This window comes from Triticum dicoccoides, chromosome 6A (assembly GCF_002162155.2).
Source record: "Triticum dicoccoides isolate Atlit2015 ecotype Zavitan chromosome 6A, WEW_v2.0, whole genome shotgun sequence".
Taxonomy (NCBI): Eukaryota; Viridiplantae; Streptophyta; class Magnoliopsida; order Poales; family Poaceae; genus Triticum; species Triticum dicoccoides.
In genome coordinates, this window is record NC_041390.1 from 104,589,462 (window position 1) to 104,609,375 (window position 19,914).

Consider the following 19,914-nt stretch of genomic DNA (forward strand, 5'->3'; position numbering starts at 1 on the left):
TATCCCCCAATCCCCCCATCCCCCTTCTGCATTCCGATCTTGCATGTATGAACTCGTATGAACTAGTATGAACTACCCCTATTCTTACCTACATATTCCCCATTCCCCTCCGCCCTCGATCGAATCTATCACCGTGGATCGAATCTAGGGTGCATGTCGAAGAGATAGAAGTGCTTACCGCCATTGATGGAGTCCCATGGTGTTCTTCCTCTGCTCTGATCCGCCGTCGCCTGTGATGGAGTCCGGTGGTGTTCTTCCTCTGCTCCGATCCGCCACCGCCTGTGAGAGTTGGGAGAGTGGGGAAGGGTGGGGAGAGGGAGCGATGAGGGGCGGCGAGGCTAATAACTGCCGGCGTTTCGGGAAGCAACGCGGCTTCTCGAGCGTGGCCGCGCGCGTGCGGCCGCCGCCGCCCACGTGCACCGCTCGAGCCTAGCCTTGGAGAAACTGCCGATTCGTGGGTTTCCAGTGAGTCAGATCCAGAGCTGCTTTAAGTTCCGTACAATGCAGACCCAATAGTAAAAACAGAGAACCAAACAGCCCATACACATCCCGCACGACCCTGGTTGGGCTCGGTGTGGGCAACCAAATACGCCCCAAACTGCGTGTAGTTGCATACACCGAGACAATGCAGACAACAAAACAACATGCCAAAGTTGATCTCCTAATGCAGAAAGTCCATATGCAGGCAACCAAACAACTCGCAGATGTCGCATATGAGGCTGTTTTTCTAAAACCAGACTGGATGGAGAAGGATATGCAACACAAATACTGTGGCATACGGCAACCAAACACGCCCTTAAAGAGCATCACCGTGGTGAGAGGAAACCGAGACAACTTTATTCGACGTGACGCCGTCCTCACCGCCCCGGCACAACCAAACGGAACAACGATGGTACCTGAAACAGCACGGAAGACAAGCAGCGTGGAAAACCTTACTTGCGTCCAGCACACTCGTGTTCTCTCTCAAAAAAAAGAAAAAACCCAGCGGCGGGCACGCTGGACACATCCGCGATCCGATCCACCCACCGGACGCGGCGACACCGGTCCCACTCCACAGCCCTCTCTCTCGTCTATCCGTCCTCCTCCCGAGCTCGAGAAAACAAAACGTGCAGGTTACTCGTGCCGGTAGCTTCAGTCCTCCACGTCTCTTCTCCCCCCTCCCCCTCCCCCTCTCCGATCCATCGATCCCCAGGTCCTCGCGGCGGAGTCAGCCATGGCGGGGGCGATCCGCGTCACCATGGAGGTGGGCGCAGACGGCGTCGCGCTCATCACCATCTGCAACCCGCCAGTCAATGCCCTGCACCCCATCAGTAACGCCCTCCTCTCCGTTCCTTTCGGGGTTGGGGTGGGTTTCCGTCGGGGCTCCTCCCGCTAGTCTAATGCCGTGCGCCGGTTCGGTTCTCCCCGTGCAGTCATCCAGGGGCTCAAGGAGAAGTACGCGGAGGCCGCTGATCGCGACGACGTCAAGGCCATCGTGCTCACTGGTGAGATCCTCTTCGCTGGTGGTCTCTGTTTTATGTAGTTGTTGTACGAATTGATGTTAGGAAGTACTAGAAATTTTGTTTTGTTTTGTTTTTCTGTGAAATTCGTTAAACACCCAGCTATTTCTGTATTATACTAGGACAGTTAGGATGGTACTGGAGCTGTCGCCATCGTGTCATTTCATTTGTGCTGTTCCCAGTCATCTTAGTGGTGGCGTTGCTTCAGTATTCTAGTCATCGTTGCTCGAGTTATTTTTAGGATGCTCGCCGCTTGGCTGAAAGTGGGAATCTCACTAGAATTTTCAACTGAAGTACGAAGGGAGCTGCTCCTTGTCATAGATTTTTGACTACAGGGAAGCTCCCCTGCTTCTGCACAGGTCAAAAAATGGTGAGCGGGTGTAGGTGTTTCTATTGTAAGGACATAGCGTGACTATAATCTAGATAGGAGACGTATATGGTACTATGACTGACCTACCACAATAAGAGGCATACTTCTTTTCTGTCACTGCGCACACAGAGGAGGCCTTACGGCGCAGTGCATTCGAGGGATGTGGGCAAGGGGTTAAAAAATCAATTCAGGAAATTTGCTATTTCTGATACTTCTTTCTTCTGTATACTTACTTTAAAGTTTTTATAGGTGCTGCGGGGAAATTTTGTGGAGGCTTCGATATCAATGTCTTCACAAAAGTTCATGAGACTGGTAAGGGGTGTCTTCATTTGTACGGTTGGTAAATTGATTGTCCACAGCCTAGCTTTTTTGGACAAACTATTTTATTTTCTTACACATTGAACATGGGTTTGCAGGAGATGTGTCACTTATGCCTGATGTATCTGTTGATCTTGTATCAAACATGATGGAAGGTTTGGCTTTTTTGTTTCTAGTTTTCTCATAGTTTCTATTATTTATGAATGATGGAACTCTTTAGGTACCTCAAAATTTGTATTGGTATCACAATATCTGGGCCTGACTGTGAAAACCTCTTTACATGCAGATGGCAAAAAGCCTTCTGTTGCTGCAATTCAAGGCCTTGCTCTTGGTGGCGGTCTAGAGTTGATTATGGTCTGTCATTTTTGTTGCTATCCCATAGAACATTTTTACAGTGGTTTATCATTTTTAACCTGTAGCTGAACCTAAGTCCTGTTTATCTTATAAACGGCAATTTCTTTTTTAAAAAATTGTCAGGGTTGTCATGCTCGGATATCTACCCCTGAAGCTCAACTTGGATTACCAGAGCTAACTCTTGGCGTGATTCCTGGATTTGGAGGTAGGGAATTAGGGATACATCTTTTTCCGGCAGCTTGAAATAATGATTTTATTTGCTTGCTTTGTATTGGGTTCTGAAACCTTTTCACTTATCATGTAGGAACTCAGCGTCTACCGAGGCTCGTAGGTCTGCCCAAAGCAATAGAAATGATGCTGGTAAGTCTAATCTATCTTCTGTGTAACTTGTTATGCTGCTCTAGCTGCGTCAAATAAACTTCGTCTCCTTAGTTGATTAACATATGCAAAGTACATTAACCAAGAGGCATATAATAGTGAAAGCCAATTTTAAGTTAGTGGCTTGAGTTATATTCATTCATATTCAACCATGATAGTATAAGATTTTCAAAGAACAATGAATTTTGAAAAACTAAAGCATACATAAGAATCTCATTTCAAATTGTTAATGCCTGGTACATGTATGTAGCACCGAACATATTAGACACCCAATATTTTTTTGAACCAACAGTGTATATGTAATGATCATCTGGAAATTAGTGTCAACCTATCTTCTTTCTTACTCCTATCATGTTCAGTTATAATTAATGCATTCATAACATTTGCTTCAGCAATCGAAGTTCATTACGGCGAAGGAAGGAAAAGAACGTGGTCTTATTGACGCGCTTTGCTCCCCCGATGAGTTGATAAAAATGTCACGTTTTTGGGCTCTGGAGATTGCAAATTACCGCAAACCTTGGATAAGATCTCTTGGCAGAACCGATAGGCTTGGTTCACTGTCTGAAGCTCGTGCCATATTAAGTATGGCAAAACAACAAGCAAAGAAGGTTGCAGCAAACATGCCACAGCACCAGGCCTGCCTAGATGTTGTTGAAGAAGGTGTACTGTATGGAGGCCAGGCTGGTGTTGTGAAGGTTTGAATTTCCTATTTGTCTTAGTACATACTCTAATACCATCTACGTGCTTCTCTTTAGTTAAACAGTTAGCTGGGCACCATATCTCCCCAGAACTTCTAGAGATTAGGCTGGTCTTATTGTGTCAATTGAGAATTATACTTGAAGGGGTGTGTGTGGGTGGATGGGTGAGAGGTGGGGAGGGGGGATACACTTATACTGAAGGTAGATGCCATTTGCCAATATGCCCTAATTTAGTAATTGCTGATAAGCATAAGGTAAGAAAGCCCCTATGCAGCCATGTCTCTAGTCAGTTTCTCAGAAGAACCTATATTTCTTAGTTTCTCAGAAGAACCTATATTTCTTAGCTGAATTTTGCCCAGGGTAACAAATTAACTTGACAGTTACGTTGGGATCAGTGCTCTGCATGACTTAGGCAGGCTCCATTTGGCATCGTGTTGGATTATGATAATCCAGCTTATCTATGCAGTTTTATCTAGTTTACTGTTTGTTTAACAAACTTATCCCTACTTCCACAGCTTCTTTAGCAGCATATTATAAAACAAGTTCAGCACAACACAATTTAGCAACCACAGGCTGAGCCTTAAAAATAATACTAACAAACTTTGATGTAGACAACAATTGTTTCTTCATTCTGTTCTTATTACTTATACATGTGTTTGGTGAATCTACCTAAATAATGCAGGAAGCCAAGGTTTTCAAGGAGCTGGTACTATCAACAACGTCAAGGGCACTTGTCCATGTATTTTTTGCCCAGCGTTCCACCACTAAGGTTGTCCTCCTATTTACCTTCTCTTTTCCTGATTCACTTCTCATGTGTTGCCACTAACCCACTATCTTGAGTTTGCAGCACATAGTTAGCCTAACTTGGAAATACTTCCAATCCCTTTGTTTTTAGTTATTTTATAAGCAGTTACACTGCGTCAATGCCTATCTGCAACTCCTTGGTTATATTTATTTCTACTATCAGAGAACAAAAGTAGAACTTTTAGAGCTCTTTTAACTTTCTAAATGCACTAGCATACCTCTTAAGAGGTAAGAGCAGGTACATCCAAACTGTCTGCCGGTATTGGTAACAAATAGTATTTTTTTTCCTAACCTGCTACTACCGTTAACTTTGATCTCCTTACAAATGAAAAGTGTAATTAATTTACCTTAACCTTGGTAATTACCATCACCCATTAAAAAGAAAATGGATCATGGCTAATCTTGTTTTTTCAGTTGTTGAACATAACTAAACAATATATACAAGCATGTGCTATCACATGTAATGTTACAAGTTCTTTTGAGTACAGCCTTTGCCCACAGATGCATGTCGTTACAAGCTTTTATTATTTTTCATGTAATCAAATAAGTACTTCAAGACATTTTCAGTTTTTCACCCTTCAAATTAACTATGTGAGAAGCAAATTCTGCTACGTGAGAAGCAAATATTGGGTTCTGAAATATAATCATGTAATTTTCATATTTGAATAAACCCATAGCTCCCCCGCAAAAAAAGAACAAACACATAGCTCATATGCACGACCATGTTTGAAAAAAAATACTTAACTTATTCGTATAGTAGGAATGCGTAGCAATATTTGCATATTATCAACTGGTGAATTTTCAGTTATATTATTTCTTTGTATGCTAAATATCCAAATATATAAGCCAGTTGTACCTATTTAGGTCATGGATGACTTATCACATTCTAGGAGCGTCTTAATTATTTTCAAACTTCTACATGTATGCTTACTGCAATATTTCCCCTTCTGTTCTTTGTGACCCAAATTAATTTCTTGTCCATTTATTTGTGTAGGTGTTAATTTTTGTTTGTACCACCATCCAACCAGACTACGTTACAGAATATGATACATGATCTTAACTAACCATGCAACCAGACTACGTTACAGAATATGTATGATGCATGATCTTAACTAAGCTTTGCTCAAATTGCATGCCATATGTGAACACATCAAAGCTAAATTGCTGCAAGGATGCCATTTGATGTGTCAACTTTTGTTTTGCCCTCTTTGGTTATTTGTAACCTGGTGCGCTGTCCGACTCTTACAGTTGATTTTTTTAGGTACCAGGTGTTACTGATATTCAACTCAAACCTAGGAAAATAAGAAAAGTTGCTGTTATTGGTGGTGGTCTTATGGGCTCTGGAATTGCAACCGCCCTTCTTGTTAGCAATATATCTGTTGTCCTCAAGGAAGTAAATCCTCAATTTTTGAAAAGGGGACAAAAAACAATAGCAGGTCAATTTTGTTAAACTACTGTAGCATTTATTGGGAATTTCTTTCTGATGGATATTTGGATTTTGATTTCTTGTTGGTGTAATATTTAAACATCAAGTTATTATAAATGATGTTACTGAACAACACCGATGATCTTTTGCACAGGAAATCTTGAAGGCCTTGTCAAAAGAGGCTCACTGACCAAGGATAAAATGAGCAAGGCAATATCACTTCTCAAGGGTGCATTGGATTATTCAGATTTCAAGGATGTCGATATGGTTATTGAGGTTGTCCTCATATAATTTATGATTTACTCAAGACAAATAGTTGTGCATATTATTTAGGGTCCCTCTAGTGCGTGAAACTTGTATTCATGACATTGTAGTGCATTAATGAATCTTATGAAGGTTTCCATAAAATTGTTATAGGGAATTTTAATAGATAACATTGATATGGTTATGCAATCTATTACATAGTCATTGCTTGTTAGATTCTTATGCCACAGATCTTCTCTTGTAGGCTGTTATTGAGAAGATTCCTTTGAAGCAATCAATTTTTGCTGACATTGAGAAAATCTGCCCACCACATTGCATACTTGCAACAAACACGTCCACCATTGATTTGAATATTGTCGGCGAGAAGACAAATTCTCAAGATAGAATTATAGGGGCTCATTTTTTCAGGTTTGTCGTTCTCTTTTGAGTTATTTTTTAACACTCCCTGATAACTAGCAGTGTTCCAACTTAAGAAGTGTGCTTAGGACTTATGAATCAAGGCAACTGGAACACTTCACATCATAAAATTTGTTAACACATGCATGTAACTATTGAATTCATTGACACCATATATTGGAATTTAACTGCATGCATCTAATTTACGACGGGAAAGCATACTTATTCTTCATAGAGGGAAATTTGATTGTTATGCTAACAATTAAGTTATCCTTAGCGCTAAGTGTTAATGTGTGAACTTTTTCATGGAAGTTCCCATAATATTCTAAAGTTACTAGATGTAGGACAGGGCTATTCTTGGTGTCGCTTTACTGCATGATAATTTTTTCCGATGCTAATACTCCTTACAATTCAAACACAAGACAATGACCGAATAAAACCTTTTCACAAGTATTTTGCTGAAGGAATATCCAAAAAATAAATCATAACCCGCTCTTCCAAATGGACAACCATCATCAATTCCTGCAGGGAAAAAAATGTATAACCTATTATTCTTTAATCAATAGCAAAATGATGTTTGCATGTCCCAAACGACAAGTGGGCAACTTTGTTTGATTTAGCACAATTTCAAGTTAGATGCCTTCATAAGGTAGTAGATGTTGCAATATGTTCTTATAAGAATCTATTTTGGGAAGTTATGAGAAGCTGTTTCTATTGAACTTTCATACAAATGTTCGGAAAATATGTTACAAGCATGGGATTATGGAAATAACACTCCTTGAACTTTACTGAATTGGATGATATATCATTCCTTAAAGCTTTACTTGCTTATTGAGAAGGCGACTTGCTAATGTTATGTTATTTACAGCCCTGCTCATATTATGCCCTTGCTTGAAATTGTCCGGACGGAAAGGACATCACCACAAGCTATCCTTGATCTCATAACAGTTGGGAAAATAATAAAGAAAGTCCCTGTTGTGGTTGGCAACTGCACAGGCTTTGCAGTAAATCGTACATTTTTTCCTTACGGACAAGCTGCTCATCTTCTAGTTAGTCTTGGAATTGATCTTTTCAGAATTGATCGAGTAATAAGCAACTTCGGCATGCCAATGGGACCTTTTCAGTAAGTGCTTTGACTCTGTTTTTATGCTCATGTGTGGGATAATGGCCAATGGTCTCAAATTAAGTTCCTTATATGTGAATGAGCATGCAAATGTTCCCATTCAACTATAGACAATTTGTTTTCTATTTTTTGATGAAAATGTTCCAGTATGTATTGTCTGTTCACTTACCTAGAATAAATAGATGCAACCCACTTCAGAGCAATTTTACTATAATGTTATGGTCCACTATGAGTCTATGAGCATGTAGTTGTGATAATATCACTCTAGGAAAAAAAGGCAACTTATTAGGATATTTGCAATCCACCTAAAAAAAGAATATTTGCAATCAAAGAATTTGAACTTAATCAATAATATCTGCACAAATATATAGATCGAGCATTATTTGCTTTAAATAATATTGTAGTATATGTTAAATAGAAGTTGATGGTGAAAGCTGTGTTCTGCTTTAGAGACCATGTCAATGTCAGAACAATTAACTAACACTCAACCATCTTTGGGATATGCTTGCTGTGCCTTAGCTAGCTTACTACAATGAACAGAACAGTGCAGTGCTCAGGCATCATCCATTGACTCTTTCAAAAAATTAATCATGATCACCAAAGAGCTAGCTATAGACAGGGGTGCGTGGAACCTTGCTATCCATGTGCCAGAGCCATGAGTTGGTTGCGAGATCTTATGGGTTTCACCTCTAGCCTACCCCAACTTGTTTGGGACCAAAGGCTTTGTTGTTGTTGTTGTTGTTGTTGTTGTTGTTGTTATTCACATGAGTTCTTATGCTTGGCTGTTCCCATTCCCCTGCAGACTCCAAGATGTAGCTGGATATGGAGTAGCCTTGGCAGTAAAGGATATATATGCAGCTGCCTTTGGAACACGGAATTTTCACTCTGGTCTAGTGGAACTGATGGCGAAGAATGGGCGGCAAGGTATGCTTCTGAACCTGCTTTCGCTCCAGCTATGACTAGAGTGATAGTTACTGCACCATTCCCGTATATGCATTTTTCACTTGAAATTTCCCTGTTACTTTACAGGAAAAATCAATGGAAAAGGTTATTACCTTTATGAGAAGGGTGCGAAGCCAAAGCCTGACCCTAGTGTTCAACATGTGATCGACGAGTACAGAAGACAGACAAAGAAAATGCCGGGTGGAAAGGTTTCGCTTCCTCTTTCTAACTTTCTGTTACGTTGTTTCTGCATCTACTAAAAAATGCCGTGCTATCTCATTTGTTAATGGAAGGTTTTCCTAATATTGATACATTGACTTGCTTGCAGCCTGTTACTTTATCGGATCAAGATATATTGGAGATGGTTTTCTTCCCAGTCGTTAATGAGGCATGCAGGGTCATGGATGAAAATGTGGTGATCAGGGCTGCTGATCTTGATATTGCATCTGTCCTTGGGATGGGCTTTCCCAAGTACAGGTAGGCAGCAGCTGCTTATCTCTGACTGTCCTAAATCCTAGTTAACCAATGACAATCTGCATTCAATCGAAATATGATTACATTATATATACAGGTTTAGATTCTACTGCTGGCTATATGCTGTTATAAATTATGGACCTAATTTAAGTCTTAGGTAGCCGCATTGTCTGTCATATATCAGAATAGATTTAACAGCAATTGATTAGGAGCAGTGGCGGGTGAGCGGCTGGTGGGCATGCACGTGGGAAGAAAACGGAGGCGCGTGAGGGAATAAGTGGTGGTAGGCGAGTGGGAGAGTGTCGAGCCGTGGGCGTGATCCATGGGAGCGTGCGAGCTTGGGCGGGATTGCTTGGGAAGCAGCGCGATCCAGCTGTGTGGGGGCGGGCAGGCAGCAGTTGGGGGCGGCGGTTTCCGGCGGCGCTGGCTTTAATCTGAGGGGAGCAGGGCAGGTTTCAACCTGAACTACTGTAGTGAGTGAGGGCTTCACGTGGGGAGACGTCTGTGGGTTTTGACCGGAGGAGAGCAGGTAAAGCTGGAGCGAGTAGCCGTTTGGAAATTCCCCAAAAAGCTAATTATAAATTCTTCTCCCCATCGGACCAATGAGTACGTGGTGGGCGTGATGGAAAAGCAGAGCAGATAGGGAAGACCGATCCAGAGAGAAACCGATCTGGAAGAGACCGATCGATTGAGGGAAGGATGGGCTGCGGCGTCCAGAGTGAATAAAAAAACCTTAAACCGTGAGCTCTGATACCATGTGAGGAAGTATGCAACTTGTATTTCCATGAGGTTATAGGTCGATATATATACATGTCTATGTGTGGTAAATATGCAGAAAACCCCTTATACAATGAGGATTTTACACGGATATATATATATATATATATGTATATATATATATATGTATATATATATATATATATGTATATATATATATATATATATATGTATATATATATATAGCTATAACAAGCACTTGAAGCTAGTGAGTTAGCTCTATACCTGATTATTTTTAAATCGCCATGTTCTTTCCTTCTGCTCATTTTAGCTGATAGTTTTAATGATACTCAAGCAGATGTTCTTTCCTTCTGCTCAGTTTAGCTGATAGTTTTAATGATACTCAAGCAGTTTTTAGTTAAGTAAACATATCTGCAAGCTATAATTTACCTAATGTACGATACAATCCCTGTTAGTTGTAGTCATCTTTATGATATGTATTTTGTCATTATTATTACTGTTAGTTGAAGGTGTGGTGGTTACTTTGGAGTATTAGTTGTAATCTGTAGTCCTTTGATGAAGGGGTGGCCTCATCTTCTGGGCTGATACGGTTGGAGCATCCTATATACATTCAAAGCTTAGCAAGTGGGCTGAAATTTACGGTGATTTCTTCAAACCATCATCATACTTGGAGGAGAGAGCGAAAAGCGGCCGACCACTGGTACACTCTTGCATTCCCCCTCTTTCTGATGGATTATCTTAACCTAACTGGCTGACTATGTTGACTTGTTGCATATAGATTTTTGCGATTACATTTTACATACAAATAATGATGAACATAAAACATTAAGATCATCCATGTCTAATTATTGTACGACTTGTTTAACATAATCTGCTGTGTCATTGCTAGAAATTATTTATTAACTTATGATTTTCAATAAATTTTCTTTCTGACTGTCAACTGTTGTCAGTCTTGTTTTGTCGAGGCTGTTCGTTGGCACACGAAACTACTTGCATAGTACTAGTAGTTGAGAAGCTGGAAAATTAGTGGGTGGATTTTCTTTGGGATATGTTCTGGGTAATTTGTTAAACAGAGAAAAATCTCATAGTTATGGTTCCAGAAGTTATATATGGTAACGGTGTGATGGCAAAAGTTCAAACTGGAGCTTAAATTGTGGCCTGTACCCATACTGCGCATCTTTAGACAATCATTTTAGGGCCATCTTATCAATTGGTTGAAATATTGTGTTGCTCCTTTTCTTATCAATCTTGTTGGAAATTAAACATGCCAAAATATCCGCAGGGCGCGCCGAAGACGGCTCAGCAAGCTCCGACGAGGTCACGCATGTGAGGTTCAGCATACGAGGCACTTGGCACGGTTTTTGCTTGAACAGCGTCAACACTGCCTTCGGCACATATGTGGTGGTACTCAGAAGGACCTCCAGGGCTGATACAACAATCAGAATAAATAAATGTCTAAGCATACTGTTCTGATTGTAGTTCCATAACTGTAAATCTGTAACTATATGGTAATGTGATTCTGTCGCAAGTAGAATAAAGACCCCGTGTATGCTGTATTTGCCGGAGTGTACAACACAGAGTCGGGCACAGGGGGGTTTGAAATTCTGCGCTATATGAGCCGGCAATCTGTTTGCTGATAAGTGCGCCAATACATTGGTCGAATGCGCGTTCCCATAAATTAGTTTGGAAAGAGCAATACGACTATTTAGGCTGTGTTCGGCAATCCTTCACTACGGAGCGGAGAGCACCCTTTTAGCCGCTCGCCAAAATACAACTGCATGGCAATACGACTATTTAGGCTGTGTTCGGCAATCCTTCACTACGGAGCGGAGAGCACCCTTTTAGCCGCTAGCCAAAATAAATGATGGGGTTTACTCCGCGGCCTCAGCCTATAGGGCCCAATTCTTGGGCCTGGTGATATCCCCCTTGGACCGCATGATATGGAAGAATTGGACACCATCAAAGGTCAAGTTCTTTGCTTGGTTGGCCCTTCAGGACAGAATTTGAACTGCCAATAGACTTGCAAAACGTGGATGGGAAAATTGTGGCTTATGCCCGCTTTGCAAACGAGAGCCCGAGATTGGGCCACATCTCTTCTTCAAATGTCGTTACACCATCAGACTCTGGAGTATGCTGGTCGCAAAACTTGGCCTTGAACATGTTGATATATCTACATGGCACTTGGTGGGATCCGTTGAGGAGTGGTGGGATAGAAGAACCGGCATGGATATTCCATCACGCAAGGCCATGGCCTCTTTCACCATGCTTGTCTCTTGGGCAATTTGGAACGAAAGGAATGCCAGGGTCTTTCGACATAAAAGTGCACCGCCCCCGATCGTCCTCAACATCATCCTCGAGGAAGCGAAACTATGGGTCGCCGCGGGTGCAAAGAAACTAGGAGAAATAATAATACGCGAGTAATTGTCATGCGGTATTGTATGAACACTTGTAAAACTCTATTTCTCTCTTAATTAATATACGAGGCAAATCTTTTGCCCTGTTTAAAAAAAAATACAACTGCATGCGCTCCGCTCCACAGCGGAGTTGCAGAGCGGAGGGATTCCGAACAGCCTATACCTCTCAACTCCACGCTTGTCTAGACTAGAACGCTTATGGCACTGCGGCCGCCACTCTCCGTCAGAGCCTGAACCCAACCCAACGAAAATTTCCCCTTTTCTTTTCACCGCATACAGATCTCGCTCGCTCGTAGGCTTTGTTTGTTTGGTGCAGCTGCCGCTAGTCCACCTGAAATCTGACGTCCTGGGGCTTCAGACTGAAGTCTGTCTGCCGTCTCGCAGAGGAGACGGGGTAGGTTATATACTCTAGGTTTGTTTAGTAAGTACAGTATAATAATAGTGGTTTGATTTAACCACTTGCATGTTTATGGACTAATTAAAGTGTTCCTCCCTGCAAAGGTTGAGTATCACCGGTGCATTCTACTCTTTGCAAATACTATACAAGTTTATGCACATCTGTTTTGGGGCTATGCGGCTTCATATCGATTTTTTTTTCTGGATACAGGAACTTCGTAGGCTGGTAATTACGTATTCGCAATTCCAAAGCAATTAGTCTATTCTGCATCCTCCGGATGTACAGGGACATGTACTGATGTACGCTTAGTGTGGTGATCAGTGTGTTCGCGGTCGAAGTCACCGGTGACCAGGCAACCAACTCTTTCGTGACCTCAAGATTGATTGGAACACTTGAGGAAACCTGTGTATGATATGTATTACAGAGATCCTGTGTAAAACTTAAACATCAAAGTGGCTGTAGTTTAGTGGTGAGAATTCCACGTTGTGGCCGTGGAGACCTGGGCTCGAATCCCAGCAGCCACACTATGTTTTTCTTTTTCCTGTATCACATAAATTGTAAGTTAGTCCACAGACAATTGTTTGTGGTTTCCCTTTCAAAGTTGATGAAATTGATTGTTACAAAACTTTGGCACAAATCATTGCTTTTATCATCTAATGACATTCATATAATCTATTATGACTGTGTGTGTATTGGCACATTTGAATTTCTTGTTTATGGGGTCTCCTTGTGTTATTATGTGCTTGTCATTTCATTTCCTGTGGTCAAATTATGGTGCTGACACCATTGCAAATGACTATTCCTTTCGCATAAGTAATATTGGTTGGATGGTAGCTGTTACTACAGAATTTGGTACCCTTTACGATCAAATCAGAAAGACCATGTTTTTTCTTTGTTCATGGCACTATTGAGCCAGATAGACATCTCCATGTTGACAAGCTTATGAAAAAAAGGAAAAAAAATACTCACTTAAGCTAGACTGCAATTTGTGTGTGTATTGCCACACTATGTTTTTCTTTTTCCTGTATCACATAAATTGTAAGTTAGTCCACAGACAATTGTTTGTGGTTTCCCTTTCAAAGTTGATGAAATTGATTGTTACAAAACTTTGGCACAAATCATTGCTTTTATCATCTAATGACATTCATATAATCTATTATGACTGTGTGTGTATTGGCACATTTGAATTTCTTGTTTATGGGGTCTCCTTGTGTTATTATGTGCTTGTCATTTCATTTCCTGTGGTCAAATTATGGTGCTGACACCATTGCAAATGACTATTCCTTTCGCATAAGTAATATTGGTTGGATGGTAGTTGTTACTACAGAATCTGGTACCCTTTATGATCAAATCAGAAAGACCATGTTTTTTCTTTGTTCATGGCACTATTGAGCCAGATAGACATCTCCATGTTGACAAGCTTATGAAAAAAAGGAAAAAAATACTCACTTAAGCTAGACTGCAATTTGTGTGTGTATTGCCACACTATGTTTTTCTTTTTCCTGTATCACATAAATTGTAAGTTAGTCTACAGACAAATGTTTGTGGTTTCCCTTTCAAAGTTGATGAAATTGATTGTTACAAAACTTTGGCACAAATCATTGCTTTTATCATCTAATGACATTCATATAATCTATTATGACTGTGTGTGTATTGGCACATTTGAATTTCTTGTTTATGGGGTCTCCTTGTGTTATTATGTGCTTGTCATTTCATTTCCTGTGGTCAAATTATGGTGCTGACACCATTGCAAATGACTATTCCTTTCGCATAAGTAATATTGGTTGGATGGTAGCTGTTACTACAGAATCTGGTACCCTTTATGATCAAATCAGAAAGACCATGTTTTTTCTTTGTTCATGGCACTATTGAGCCAGATAGACATCTCCATGCTGACAAGCTTATGAAAAAAAGGAAAAAAAATACTCACTTAAGCTAGACTGCAATTTGTGTGTGTATTGCCACATTTGAATTTCTTGTTTATGGGGTCTCCTTGTGTTATTATGTGCTTGTCATTTCATTTCCTGTGGTCAAATTATGGTGCTAACACCATTGCAAATGACTATTCCTTTCACATAAGTAATATTGGTTGGATGGTAGCTGTTACTACAAAATCTGGTACCCTTTATGATCAAATAAGAAAGACCATGTTTTTTCTTTGTTCATGGCACTATTGAGCCAGATAGACATCTCCATGTTGACAAGCTTATGAAAAAAGGAAAAAAAAATACTCACTTAAGCTAGACTGCATTTTTTTTCTTCATCCATGCTATTCAGTTGATTCATGCTCTAACTTCAGATCGTGCGGTCATCTACGACGTATGATCTGATTATGCCATGAACAATTGCAATAGCATGTCTTCTGATGTCATTGGGACAATTCTCGCAAGTGCGCTGATGAGTAATTCAAGCATGAACATTTTTGTTCGCCCGCCAAGTCTAGTGTGTGACCGATGAATGCCACACTATATTTTTCTTTTCCCTGTATCACATAAATTGTAAGTTAGTCTACATACAATTGTTTGTGGTTTCCCTTTCAAAGTTGATGAAATTGATTGTTACAAAACTTTGGCACAAATCATTGCTTTTATCATCTAATGACATTCATATAATCTATTACGACTTTGTGTGTGTATTGGCACATTTGAATTTCTTGTTTATGGGGTCTCCTTGTGTTATTATGTGCTTGTCATTTCATTTCCTGTGGTCAAATTATGGTGCTGACACCATTGCAAATGACTATTCCTTTCACATAAGTAATATTGGTTGGATGGTAGCTGTTACTACAGAATCTGGTACCCTTTATGATCAAATAAGAAAGACCATGTTTTTTCTTTGTTCATGGCACTATTGAGCCAGATAGACATCTCCATGTTGACAAGCTTATGAAAAAAGGAAAAAAATACTCACTTAAGCTAGACTGGATTTTTTTTTCATCCATGCTGTTTAGTTGATTCATGCTCTAACTTCAGATCATGCGGTCATCTACGACGTATGATTTGATTATGCCATGAACAATTGCAATAGCATGTCTTCTGATGTCATTGGGACAATTCTCGCAAGTGCGCTGATGAGTAATTCAAGCATGAACATTTTTGTTCGCCCGCCAAGTCTGGTGTGTGACCGATGAATCTTAAAATTCAGTTTGTGTTCGCTTGATGAAGCAATACATGTCATCGTGATGAGTTGCTATGTGATCTGATGGTATTTTGAACCATTGTTGTGTTGAGCCCGTTAGTTTTAATAAATTATTGATAATTGTTGCCATGTTGAGAAGTGCTGCTAGTGGGAGGAGCAACCGAACAAACTTTAAGTGGGGAGGGATCAGACCCCCTAGTTGAATGCTTCCATGTGGGGTAGGATTTAGACAAGGCGTTTACCCAAACCCTGCAGGTATTAGACCCACCAGGCAGTGTCTGAAAGTGCGTTATATCGACTAGAGGGGGGTGAATAGGCGATTTTTATGAAAGTCTTCAAAACGTGGATGTTATGAAGACAAACGATAGAAATAAACCTATTACCCTGCAGCGGAAGGTAGACTACACGAGGCAAGCCATAGTCAAGTATTCAATAGAGTGAAAGCACAATGACTAATAGTAGCAATGTAGTAAGGATCAGGTAGGAAGATATTGTGAAGCCACACAGAACACGCAGTCACTCAGTGAAGACAAAAGATAGTTCAAACATACAATGACTTCACAAGGAGTAACAGTAAGTAAAGGGAAGGGAAGATGAAACCAGTGACTCGCTGAAGACAATGATTTGTTGGACCAGTTCCAGTTGCTGTGACAACTGTACGTCTGGTTAGGGCGGCTAGGTATTTAAACCTTAGGACACACAGTCCCGAACACCCAGTCCTGAACACGCAGCTCAGGACACCCAGTCCTCACCGTATTCCCCCTGAGCTAAGGTCACACAGACCTCGCCCAATCACTTTGGTAAGTCTTCAAGGTAGACTCTCAAACCTTCACAGACTTCGTTCACCGGCAGTCCACAATGTCTCTTGGATGCTCAGAACGCGACGCCTAACCGGCTGGAGGATGCATAGTCCTCAAGTGTAATAAGTCTTCAGATCACACAGACAAGAAGACTTAAGTGATGCCTAATTCTCTTTGGCTCGGGTGGTTAGGGCTTTATCCTCGCAAGGAATTCTCTCTCAAAGGCTTCAAGGTGGGTTGCTCTCAAACGACAAAAGCCGTACTCTAAATCTGAGCAGCCAACCATTTATGGTTGTAGGGGGTGGGCTATTTATAGCCACTTGGCAACCCGACTTGATTTGTCCGAAATGACCCTGGGTCACTAAGGAACTGACACATGTTCCAACGGTCAGATTTCAAACTCACACGGCAACTTTACTTGGGCTACAAGCAAAGCTGACTTGTCCGACTCTGGACAAGATTCGCTCTCATAGTCTTCACTCGAAGACATAGGTTTTGTTTAAGCATCACTTCAGTCATTCTGATTGATTCTCTTGGACCCCACTTAACAGTACGGTGGTTCCTATGACTCAACAAAGAAGAAAAACAACTACGAAAGATCTAAGTCTTCGAGCTCCATAGGCTTCATGTGATGTCTTCTCTTGTTATAGTCTTCAATGTGAATATCTTCATATACCACCTTTGACTTCAGTGTCTTCATACATTTTTAGGGGTCATCTCTGGTAGGAAAACCGAATCAACGAGGGACTTCTACCTGTGTTATCCTGCAATTCTCACAAACACATTAGTCCCTCAACTAGGTTTGTCGTCAATACTCCAAAACCAACTAGGGGTGGCACTAGATGCACTTACAATCTCCCCCTTTTTGGTGATTGATGACAAACTAGTTGAAGTATTCAACGGGGAATATAATCTGTGAAATTGTAAAGGATAAGGAATTGTCTTCATAAGTTGCAAGGGCTCCCCCTGAAGATGTGCATATAAGTAATTTGCTTTTGGAATGCAAATGCACATGGCAGGTTGTACTTGTGGAGATCCACTTCAACTTATGATGACAATCCACTATGCATGTGAAAGTATATGAAGATAATGACATGCATAATGGAAAATGGACGTCTGCAGAATGATCTAAGTGCGGAATTTATCGTCGCACATGCGGAATTTATCATCGCAACACAAGGTGGCAGATAAGTAGCAGACGACCATCGAGTTTAAGTGTTACAACTCAAAGAACCAAATGTAGCAAAACGAGAGTTGTAAGCACGAAGAAAAATATAAAGCACCCGCCCATATGGACCCGCTTGAAGACTATCAACCTCATATGCTTCTCCCCCTTTTGTCAGTAAGGACCAAAAAGGTTTGAAGACATAGAGCATCTACTCGTTCCCAGAAGGAGTAGGTGAAGCAGCAGGGTCATTGGTGGTGTTTGGCGGTGCTGAAGAGCTTGGAGCAGAGTCGAAGCGTGCTGAAGGAGGTGGCAGTGAAGTAGCATCGTCTTCATCCTCGATCACTCTGGCAGTCACAGTTGCAGCAGAGGAAGAGAACTCAGAGTCTTCAAGGGATGGAGTTCGTCGTAGCACTGCCCTTCGAGGAGGTGTGGAGTCAAACTTGAATCGCTCAGTGAAGCCATCCTCTTGAAGATCATCTTCAGAACACATCAGCGTTAGCCCTTTCCATGTGCGGCGAGAGGTTTCATGGGCAATAAAAGCATTCTTGGTGGCAAGATTGCAAATGCGATTAACATCCACCAAGAGGCTTTGCATCTGACGCTTCAGCCAGTCATGATGCCTATCCTGTTTCTGATGAAGAGCCACAAGAAGCTCTCGGTCATTGAGAACACGAGTGCGCTTCTTGGGTCGTGGAGCAGTTGTACTGTCAGTGGCTTCAGTGAGAGCAGGATGTGGTGCACGTGTAGTGCCAGCCAAAGGATACACATGAGCGACTGCTTCAACTCCTTCAATGTTCTGAGAAAAACTCTGATGCTTTGCATTCTGAAGATTTAGGGGTTCCTTGGTAGGCTCAGGATAGATGGCTTCAATTGACATATCCACATCAGGCAGAAAAATCCGATGATTGCGAGCAGATGGCTGATCTGAGATAGTGGAGTGAAGTTTGATCAGCCGCATGACCCATGGGGCGTAGAACTTCAAGCCAAACAGATCAGAGCCTGATGCAGCAAGTTGGCGAATGAAGAAGTCCTGTGCATTGAAGCATTTTCCATGAAGAATATAGAAGACCAAAGTCTTCATTGCACCTTCAAGCTTGGCATGTGGAGAGTGTCCTTTGATTGGCCAGAGAGTTCGCCTTATGATGTGACAAATGGTTCTTGGCAGATACTCAAGGTCTTCAACGAAGAACTCCGTGGGATAAGCAACATCTTGGGGCAATGGCTTCATCATACTGAGCATCTGACTCACATTAGGTTCAGTCTTCTGAAAGATGCTCTCAATTGCTTCACTATGAAGCTGACAGCCATGCCCGTAGAGATCGCCAGGAGTGGGCAAACCAGTGAGCTCAATGATGTCAAAGGCTTTGGCTTCGTGATGAACGTTTCCTGTCATCCACTCCAGGACCCAAGTCTTCGGATCTCTGCTATACCCGTGGATGTGAAGTGTGGCATAGAATTGGAGTAGCAACTCTTCATTCCAATGCTCTTGGTCAGTGACGAATGGCAATCCAACTTCTTTGAAGCAATCCAGAGCTTCTTCCAGACAGGGCAGACCAGCTATAGCTTCAATGTCAAGGCGCTTGTGGGGGAAGATGCGACCTTGATTGTATAGAATGCAGGAGTAATAGCTTCACTGCGGATAGCTCCAGAACTGATCAGATGATATCCTTTCCCTTGAGTAGGGGTTCCTGGAGCTATTGAAGAATGTGTTGTCTGCTCTGAAGCCATTGATATTGAAGGAGCCAGGTGCTGATGCAGGACCTCGGAACCTTGGCAATCTTGGTATTGGCTTCTGTATCTGAGGCCTGTGCTCAACATGATAGTCGAACTGAGGACCGACAGCAGAATCAGGAACAGAAGTGGCGGGATCAGTGGCTTCGCTGACTTCTTCTTCCGTTGGGGAGAGCTCCACATTAGCTTCAGCCATGACAGCGTCAGTGGCTTCATTGGTGGTGGTGGTGGCAGCCTCAAGATTTTCAAGCTCCACTTGACGAGCTGGAGGGTCGGTCATGATCACGTTCTCCTTGAGAACTGCTTCTTGGTGGGACAGGGGAGTGGCAACTTGTGGGACTTCTTCTTCCGCGGCTGATGCAGCCGGATTGTCTTCAGCAGAGACTTGAGGCCTTGGACCTTTACGAAGCCTGCGCAACACAGGCAACGCCTGTGGAGTTGCTGTTGGCTGGGCCTCAAAGTCTTCTTCCTCTTGTGGGCAA

At 41.8% G+C, this 19,914-nt stretch overlaps 1 protein-coding gene and 1 non-coding gene across 2 annotated transcripts; both read left to right on the forward strand.

The window, feature by feature from the left end:
- Nucleotides 1-1,124: 1,124 nt before the first annotated feature.
- LOC119315323 (peroxisomal fatty acid beta-oxidation multifunctional protein) lies at nt 1,125-11,433 on the forward strand. The gene is made up of 18 exons (XM_037589968.1): nt 1,125-1,310; nt 1,413-1,484; nt 2,119-2,181; nt 2,286-2,342; nt 2,474-2,541; nt 2,665-2,746; nt 2,846-2,901; nt 3,312-3,614; nt 4,300-4,386; nt 5,683-5,857; nt 6,002-6,123; nt 6,356-6,519; nt 7,376-7,630; nt 8,433-8,554; nt 8,660-8,781; nt 8,901-9,049; nt 10,346-10,484; nt 11,067-11,433. The coding sequence occupies exons 1-18, from the start codon at nt 1,214-1,216 to the stop codon at nt 11,112-11,114; spliced, it is 2,181 nt and encodes a 726-aa protein (XP_037445865.1). The 5' UTR covers nt 1,125-1,213; the 3' UTR covers nt 11,115-11,433.
- A 1,614-nt stretch (nt 11,434-13,047) lies between these two features.
- Nucleotides 13,048-13,119, forward strand: TRNAH-GUG. The gene has a single exon. It is a non-coding gene; the product is annotated as a tRNA-His (tRNA).
- The last annotated feature ends 6,795 nt before the right edge of the window (nt 13,120-19,914 follow it).

Excerpts from the sequence above, each read along its gene's own strand:
- LOC119315323 (XM_037589968.1), top strand. The coding sequence starts at position 1,214 with ATGGCGGGGGCGATCCGCGTCACCATGGAGGTGGGCGCAGACGGCGTC. Across the intron at positions 1,485-2,118 it reads CAAGGCCATCGTGCTCACTG|GTGCTGCGGGGAAATTTTGT; the intron begins GTGAGATCCTCT and ends AAGTTTTTATAG. Across the intron at positions 10,485-11,066 it reads CGAAAAGCGGCCGACCACTG|GGCGCGCCGAAGACGGCTCA; the intron begins GTACACTCTTGC and ends AAATATCCGCAG.